The sequence below is a fragment of the Sinocyclocheilus anshuiensis genome, unplaced genomic scaffold (genome assembly GCF_001515605.1).
Source record: "Sinocyclocheilus anshuiensis isolate Anshui unplaced genomic scaffold, SAMN03320099.WGS_v1.1 scaffold979, whole genome shotgun sequence".
In the NCBI taxonomy this organism is placed as follows: domain Eukaryota; kingdom Metazoa; phylum Chordata; class Actinopteri; order Cypriniformes; family Cyprinidae; genus Sinocyclocheilus; species Sinocyclocheilus anshuiensis.
Window position 1 is genome coordinate 835,034 of NW_015544223.1, and position 9,780 is coordinate 844,813.

Below are 9,780 nucleotides of genomic sequence, written 5' to 3' on the forward strand. Positions count from 1 at the left end.
ACAGCCTTATCACCCTGTAGCCCAAGACTGGTTGCCCACTGAAGCTAAGCAGGGTTGAGCCTGGTCAGTACCTGGAAGGGAGACCTCCTGGGTAAAATAGGTTGCTGTTGGAAGAGGTGTTAGTGAGGCCAGCAGGGGGTGCTCACCCTGTGGTCTGTGTGGGTCCTAAAGGCTGACGAGTAGTGGTTGACCGATATATCAGCCTTGGCCTTTTTTTTTGGCCTTGGCATTTTTCAAATATCGGCATCGGCCGATAAGATTTTCTGTTTGGCCGATGCGTTCGTGGTTTATTTTGACAGCGCACCAGACTTTTATTTTGACTGCGCTGAGAACGGCAGCGCCTGAACACACAGTGCTCACATTCTCCCTCTTGTTCGCTGTCGTCGTTAACAGTTCTGTCCACGGACAGAAGTCTGTCTCATAATCAGATAGGAATTAATATGTATACAAAAAGTATTATAATGATTGCTTTTACATTGTTAGTAATAGAAAGGCAAACATTACAATAATAATTTCTCGTTTGCCGTCAGCATTCAGCAAATAAGCATTTATATAATTTAAACAAATCTTTGAATGACTAATGAACATCTAATTTCAAAAATCTTGCAGACTTAGTCGAATTCAGCTGTGAGATCTTATGAAGTGTTCATTTGTATCCTGCACAATCGTGTGTACTCTGTATGACGGTCGGTCCGTGCGAATTGAATACAGACAGGAGGAGAGTTCAGCTTCATTGAGACGTGCGATCGACTAACTTTAAACTCGTGATTTCATTATGCTGCGCTTCATGCTTTTGCCCAATGTCATATTAATGTCATTTTCACTGTGTGTTGTATGTAGAATAAGTGTTGCCTTGGCTTTATTTAAAAAAATGTGATTCCCAATGCACACAAACTTCCCAGAATACTGAGTGCCGTGTTGGTTACAGTGTTTACTTCTTTTTTTAATTGTATTTGTATTCAATATTTGTTTATTTGTGAAAAATACTTTGTCATTTAAAGCTTGTTTATTTTACACATTTATTTTTTTATCCATTTTCAAATGATTTCAAATGTATTAAATATTAAATAAAATAAATAAAATTATATCGGCTTTATATCGGCCATCGACCACCCTGCTTTCCAAGATATCGGCATCGGCTGTCAAAAAACCAATGTCGGTCGACCACTACTAACGACGTGTCCGCAAGTTTGCTTAGGTGCGCGCAACAAATATGACGGCATCGCGGTGTTGGCGGAAGTTCGCTTTGAGTGCGCGCAACGTCGTTTCGCATGGCGGTGTGCACCACATTTTTTGTAACTTTCCGCGCAGCTCCGATTTCGAAGATGCACGAGTTCAAAGCGACTCTAGCTGTACATGCACGTCTGTGCCTGCATTTGTGTGAAACAGAAGCGGTTTGATGTTAAGTTCAAACTCCACCAGGTGCAACTTTCAACGCTTTGAGGGAAAACAATGTAGAGTTTTTTTGCATAGTTTGTCCAAGGCTTTTTAATTGAAGTATGTTTTATTTTTATTGTTTAAAAATAGAAATAGAATTTATTTAGATACTATTTATACACTATTTGCGATGCGAAATAAACAAAAGCTTAAGATTATTTTAATCAGTTTGTACATAAAGAAATTATTAATTCATCAACTCACGCGAGAAATCTTGTACCGGCAAATGACTTCTTCTCACCGGTGATTCCTGATGGTTTTAGAGGACAATTACTCCTCGTCGCCCCCTGTTGTTTTAAAGAATAGTACAACGGCGGACGCGACAAGTATAAAAGCCTCGTCCATTTGGGAAGGTGCGCGCGCAGTCAGCGGAGGCTCGCGAAGCGGATCCAGGCGAAAGTATAAATCCCGCTTAATGCCCCAGTATAGTGACTGGGACACTATACTGTAAAAAGCACCATCCTTCGGATGAGACGTTAAACTGAGGTCCTGACTCTCTGTGTCATTAAAAATTCCATGGCACTTCTCGTAAAGAGTAGGGGTGTATCTCGGGTGTACTGGCCAAATTCCCTCCACTGGCCCTTGTTAATCATGGCCTCCTAATAATCCCCATCCACTGAATTGGCTCTATGACTCTATCTCCTCTCCACCTGTAGCTGGTGTGTGGTGAGCACACTGGCGTCGTTGTCCTGTGGCTGACGTCGCACACTGGTGGTGGTTGAGGAGAGACCCCATGATATGTTAAATATTATTATACAGTGTTAAATATTTTTTTTGTCAGTAATGACGATATCAATGTTTGTTTTATATGAAAATATAAAATACTTTGCTAGATATATGAAGATTATTACTGAGCTTATGATCAGAGGCTGACTCTACTTCTTTAGAGTATGCAGATAATTATAGGTTCTTTAAGCAATAATTGGACTGTAAAACACAAAGTAAGTCACTCAGGCAAGGCAGTATCCCTGAACCTTGCCTTAATGAGATGAGTGGTAATAGTAAATTAAAACAACCATGTCATTTGAATATTCAAACAATATTAATATAGTCAAAAATATCAAACTGCTGAAACATTTGAATATTAAAAAAATATATATTCAAACGTGAACATTTTGAACTGAAATATTAAAAAAATAAATAAATAAAACTATTAATTCAAATAAAAATTCAAGGTGTTGAATTCAAAAATATATATATATATATATATATATATATATTTTTGAATTCAACACCTTGAATTTTTATTTGAATTAATAGTTTTATTTATTTATTTTTTTAATATTTCAGTTCAAAATGTTCACGTTTGAATATATATTTTTTTAATATTCAAATGTTTCAGCAGTTTGATATTTTTGACTATATTAATATTGTTTGAATATTCAAATGACATGGTTGTTTTAATTTACTATTACCACTCATCTCATTAAGGCAAGGTTCAGGGATACTGCCTTGCCTGAGTGACTTACTTTGTGTTTTACAGTCCAATTATTGCTTAAAGAACCTATAATTATCTGCATACTCTAAAGAAGTAGAGTCAGCCTCTGATCATAAGCTCTGAGACCTGAGAGCATCTCTTTTCTCTGACCTCTTGCTTTTGGAGAAAGGCTAATGATGTCTGTTGTGTGGTTCATGTGCTGGTTTGCCAGCTAGGGTGTCAGGGGAGTTGAAAAGAAAGTGTCGGCACCCAGAGTATCACACTTCTCATCAGTATCAGGAGCCTTTTGGATAATGCTGGGGTCAATAATTAATGCTGCTGTTTAAAAATGCAACGAAGTAGCTGTCACTTCTCACACTCTCTCTTCTTTGACTCTGGAGATGATCTTGGTGCAAGTGAGCAGTGAGTCAGTTTTTCTGGTAACCTGATCGAGACCGTAGCATCCTGAGACACATTCTCTTCCTGAGACCTGAGGGTGTCAGTGTCAGCTGGACTACCTGAGCCGTTGTGTCACCAGTTTCCTTTTCACAGCACCAAGATTGACTCCTATTGTTTGTCAGGCCGCTGTTTGTCACCACAGGTCCAGATCATCGTCACATTGATACAGTTTTGGTAGCTTTTTGATTTACCTAACCGCTCTATTTGTCAAATGTTTAAAAACAAAGCCGTTTTTAATTCATTCTTTAAATTGTAGTTAAATTAATTGCCCCAGAATGCTACATTCACCTAATTCCCTTGCTTTAATTCTGCAGTCAGCTGTTTGAATGTTGGATTGACAATTTCAGTATTTAAATAGTTGAATTGACAGTTTAAATGTTTTAAATTCACAGTGCAAACATTTGTCTAAATATTTGAATTGATACAGTCATTTAAATGTTTATTTGATTATTTGAATTCACCATTTGAATATTTCTGTTTAAAAATGCAACGAAGTAGCTGTCACTTCTCACACTCTCTCTTCTTTGACTCTGGAGATGATCTTGGTGCAAGTGAGCAGTGAGTCAGTTTTTCTGGTAACCTGATCGAGACCGTAGCATCCTGAGACACATTCTCTTCCTGAGACCTGAGGGTGTCAGTGTCAGCTGGACTACCTGAGCCGTTGTGTCACCAGTTTCCTTTTCACAGCACCAAGATTGACTCCTATTGTTTGTCAGGCCGCTGTTTGTCACCACAGGTCCAGATCTTACAGAATGATACCCTGCATCAATGACCACATGCAAGTTATGTTTGAAAACTGGATCCTGTCCAGCATTCGACACCTTGCCTGCTCGCACAAGGCCATAGGAAAGACTATGCCATGACTGCCGGCTGTTAATCCTCTCAATATCTTATTCAGCAATTCACAACATTACACCCAACTAGTGTGGGTTTAAAACATCTGCTAACCACTAAGTTAACAAATGAATTATTTTTCTGTTAGCGCTCTGTAATGGATGTGAAAAGTGGGTAACCTGAAATTACATAGATGCCATTTCTCGTAAGCTGACTGGCTAAAAATAACATAAAATAAATGGAAATTGAGAAAGCTCAAAGGAAAAGTGTACTCACTTGAGTGTAGGTGGTCGGTGTGTGTAGTCATTGTGTTAGGGTGTGCTATATCTGCATCACTGGACTTTGCTGGTGTTGTTGTTTGGTGATCTGAGTGTGTAGCTTTGCAATATTGGTAAGATATATACTGGTAAGATTTAGGTAATACAATTTAACAAAAGCAAATAAGAATGAATTTATGCTATCTTTTCTTGCATTTTGCAATGTACATCCGAGTGAAACAGATTATTGAAAAAAGGGGAAAAAAAGTAGATTGGGGACTTTTATCTAGTAGTTTTTGATTGTTTGGAGGTAGATCTGAATGTTAGCTTGCAGCTGACTTTAATAAAGAGGTGGCTTAAAAAAAAAAACATGCATGGATACATTTTTCACAATAGGATCAGTGCATTTAGACAGCAGAAATTTCACTGCATGCTGACTTTGAATTGATCTATTAATACATTTAATTATTTACATTTATTATACATTTATTTTAACTCATAATGAATCCCCCCAAATCCTGAAAACATTAAATGTTTTCAAATTGGTAAGGCTAATGTTTGTTTTTTAACTGGTAGAAAGACAACTTTTGGAAACTGGGCAATAAAGCAAAATCATTCAGTCTTTCATTCAGTGTTTGTTTTTTGTTTTTTTTTGTGATCAACATTTTTATTGTTTCAGAATTTCAGCATATACAGAGCATAGATACATACAAACTATAGATGCGCCGTTAATTTGTAACATCACCCAATTCCACTGTAAAATATAAATCATCCACCCCACCTGAACCTATGATTATCTCTGATTTAGATATCCGCACTGACCCTCACCTGATCATCACAATTATTCTAATTCTCAGAGTGTGGTGCTTTGGAAGCTTGAGACCCTGTCCTTTTTCAAAATTAATCGTAAAGTTCCCCTCTCAACAATTGCCAACAATAATGTGGTCAATAAAATAAAATGTATTTGATTTATATTTAATATGACAATGTGTACAAAACCGTAACGAATTGCTCAACAGTCTGAACATTCCTGTTTATTTTTTTGTATCAGTCAGACTGAGATGCTGTTGGCATTACGCATTGCTGTGGGTTGCTTGCTCAAACAAGCTCAAATTTCATTGTCAATTGATAATGTGAAGTGGAGTGGTAATTTCCCAGTCTTAAGCCCCGTTCACACCAAGAATGATAACTATAAAGATAACGATATTAGCGTCCACACCAGCGAACGATATCATCTGTTTATTCTAAGCGCACGCTCGTCTGCCGCTTTAAATTCTCGAGCTCGTTACAGCAGGATGGATTCTGATTGGCTGTCAATTTTTAATCGTTCATCAGCTGGAGAAAAATCGTTTTGAAAGTGATTCCAACGATATCGTTTCTCTTTGTCTTTATCGTTATAGTTGTGGTGTGGACTATGCTATTTTTTAATACTGAGAATGATTTTTTTAACTATATCTTTATCGTTATCTTTATAGTTATCGTCCTTGGTGTGAACGGGCCTTTATTCATAAATTGGTTGAAAACTATGTAGACACTGTTTTCAGTTTTTTGTTAACAAACTAAAATGGCTAAAATAGAAGTCGTATTAATTGAAAGTTGTGTTTAATTTACTATTATTTACATACCTTACATGCATACTGATATACCGTTTACTGTTTGATGAAACTATCTTAAGGACAAAGTATACTTCGGCCGTCCGCACACCGTATTACCGCATTACGTAATTTTCGTCATCAGGAGGGCTCGCGGACCCCGTCTGCATGCAGGCAATTTTTTGAGACCACGCGCACGTCCGCACTCATCCGCGGTTGAGTATACTTTGAAAGCTGTGTGAACGCGGCTGTGTGCGAGACGGAACGGAATGCGGAAAGTGAAGTATTCCCGGGCCTTTAGTCGGTTAAATGAAGCTCAAGTGCCACCTACAGGCCCTGTTATGTGAAGAGTAGGCTGTTAGGTCAAAAACAAGCGAAATGGTGACGTGAAATTACTTTATTACAGTACCACTTTTGATAATTATGCAGCAATAGTTAATAATTACATTTTAAACATGTTCACATGTTAGAGAATGTAGTTAATATTTCCATTATTAATAATTAGTCTCATTCACCCAGGACCCACCTGCAACTAATCAGAATGTTATTTTTTATACTTTTATTGCTATTACGCCCAACCCGTATATTATCTGTGGATATAACCATGATCCAAGTATCACTAATAGAAACAGATGCCTTGAAAACTGTACATAAAAATACGTTTTTTTGTTGTTGTTTTTTTTGTGGTAAATAGACATTCTTCAGTGACACAATTCAGATTCTGCATTTTTTGAGAACTTTGCACTGCCATAATCATTCTAACAGGTTTCATATTTGTCTCATTTTAGACGATGAGTGACAGACCGTTCATCCAAAAGCTCTTCCGACCAGTGTCTCCTGAGGGCCACACGCTTACGTTGGGAGACCTGCTGAAGGAGCTGTTTCCTGCTGCCATATGTGTGGAAGGTGATCCACATGATGAAAATAATTCACCCAGATATTATTTGATGAAAACATGTTTGCAGTTTAGACATCTCTCACAGGAGGTTGGAATCAGAGATGTGAGGAAAAGACATTAGAGGAAAACAAATCTTTAACATCTAGAGATTTACAGAAGAGATGAGAAATAGGAAAAGAAAGAAAAAGACAAATCAGGGTTGCATGAAAGAAATCCACAGCCAAAACAGGGGCAGTCTTGGTTTCTCCTGAGAGGAAGTAGATAAGCAGACAATAGCAGTGACAAACAGAGCACCTGCTGGCGGAGATGCCTGCATGACGGAGCACATCTGTGCTGCTTCCAGCCCAATTCAAGACCTGCTTGCTTTGTCTGAAAGGCCTGGTGGTTTGGTTGAAGAGAAAGTGCCGCTTTGTGCTTCTCTTTTTGTCATTGTTCTGCCTCTTCCAGATATGTAGGATTTGCTTTGATAACAGCTCAGTGCAAAGTGTTGAGATTACAGGGAAATACATCTCAACTTGGGGAAATACCTTTTCTGTCTCAAGATGGTCTCAAATCATAGTTGCTTATCACAGTGTAGACTCGATTAATCATTTATCAATTACACATGAGTGAAAAGCTGCATTTTGTGACTTAAATGTCATCTTTTATCAGCAGATGAGGTTTTCTGTTTTATGAAAGGCTTTGATAGTGCCTTAATGCCACAGATGATTTACAGTACTGTTATAGTTGCAATGAAATGGGGATTCCTACAAATAAAAATTAAAAGCATTTACTTTAGCCAGACTGACATGTATTGTCAGTGCCATATTATAGCAATCTGTATGTCTCAAACACTCAGTGGAATGGAATCTATCGCTAGATTTTTACCATTTTTGGGGTAAAAATGGAGACATTCTCAAATGGTGCAGTCTCTCCTACACTTTTCACAATAAGATAAAGATTTTATATATCGAAACGGCAATACATGGTACTCGAAAATTTCCCCATGTTCTGTTTTAGAAGTCAGTCAGAATAGTGAGAGGTTTTATAGTGAATAAGAGTGTGTGTGTGGTATTATTTCAAATAAATGAATTGCACAGAAAACCCCCACCCAGCAGCCCTTCGTGACAACCCACGCTGCGAGTGGGGAAACCTCCAGCTGGCCCGCCCACCTCCATCCCCACCAGCACGTCTCACTACTCAACCTATGACAGGCACTGAAATGGCACTTTCATGTGGTTCATGTGTTCATGTGGTTAAAGAAAAAGGGTCAGTGACTCAAAAATTATGAACTCTGTAGACTGATTAATGACTGATTAATTTTGAAGTTAGAAATCAGAGTGCTTTTTAAAGAATTGGATCGTTTAGACAGATTAAGTAAGTTGTGTTTGATATGTTGGATATATAGGTCTGTGTATTTCTGGGTAGTTTATACAATGTGTTAATGGATTTTTTACATAAACTATATATGAATGGAAAAGCAAATACATTAGGTCATGTTTTGCAATATAAAAAAAAAAAAAAAATTGGAGGGATAGTTCACCCAAAAATGAAAATTGTCATAATTTACTCACTCTCATGTTTTCCAAACCCATAATACTTTTTTTTCATCTTTGAAACACAAATTTAGATATTTTATTGAAATCTGAGAGCTTTGTCTATCCATTTAAATCCATTCTCTCAAAACCTTTGATTTCATAAATGCATTGTAAAATTAATCCATATATTATGAGCCATTTAATCCAAGACTTCAGAAGAGACATGGCTGATTTATATGATGAACAGATGTAAATTATGCTTTTTATTTACATATAAAAATGTATCAATGCACATAGATGGAGCACATCAAATATGGTAAACGGAAGCTCAGCTGTGACATGAGAACAAATCTTGTTAGTTCTTGTGAGTCAGGCAAGCATGCTTGAGTTTCTGTTTACCACATGAATGCAAGTAGAAAACTTTTTTCATGAATTACGCTCAGGCAGGGACTTTAGTAAGATTTTACCAGAAAGGATTTTAGGTTTGCTTTAAGCAGTCAATAAGATGGAATTTTGTGAATTAAATGTTTTCAATAATTAATAGGGGTGGAATGGTTCAACTTACTCACGTTTCGGTTTGTATCACGGTTTTAGAGTCACGGTTTCGGTATGGTTCGGTAAGTGCTATGTTTAGGCAAAAACTATACTGTCAAATAAAAATAAAGAAAATAAGAATAATCTAACTACAAGCAACAGCACAAATCAATACAATAGAATAAAGATACAAATAAAATAAACAGTGATTTTCAGTTTCAGGTAGGTCTAACATTAGTTTTCAGGTACAGAAATAAAGTAATGAAATGTAAAACAGCATGGCACATTTGACTGTATAAATTAAAGATGAATCTTTATTAAAGTTACAAAAGCTATTCAATCAATAGCAGTGAGTGATTTCTTTGTTGTTGCTGTTTGATTAATATTAAGAAAGCGCTGTCACTTTAAGAGAATGCCCTGATCCAGTGCACTGATACAGTAGGCTACTTTCAGCCGGCTATTATAGGATACTTCCCAAGACGGTTTTTGACATAATTGTTGTGTGAATTTGTCCATTTAAACACAATACTTCAGAGAAAGCTTAATATTTGCGCGCGTTCTGAGGCGCGGTTTTGCGTGCTTTGGATGAGCGCATGCTCAAATCTTCTCACTGCGCGCGCAAGCTCGCGTCCTCTGGCTGGCTCTTAAATATTTCAACTGGCAAAGCTCAAACGAGTTTAGCTTAAACACAGATATCAACGTGTGCTGTTCAGGTCTCACCTATGTGTGCGCGCACGCTATCAGCACCCGGGTGATGACGGAATAAATGCTCATATTCCAGCATACGGCATTCGCATTGAACAAGAGTGAATGGTTTGTCCACGTTTTTTTTTTC

The 9,780-nt window shown here is 37.3% G+C and overlaps 1 protein-coding gene across 1 annotated transcript in view; it reads left to right on the forward strand.

The window, feature by feature from the left end:
- The window catches only part of LOC107697282 (autophagy protein 5-like), a 36,431-nt gene that overhangs the window by 10,206 nt on the left and 16,445 nt on the right, over nt 1-9,780 (forward strand). The window contains exon 7 of the mRNA XM_016498006.1: nt 6,785-6,902. Coding sequence (XP_016353492.1) covers nt 6,785-6,902 — 118 coding nt within the window. The remainder of the gene's footprint in view (nt 1-6,784; nt 6,903-9,780) is intronic.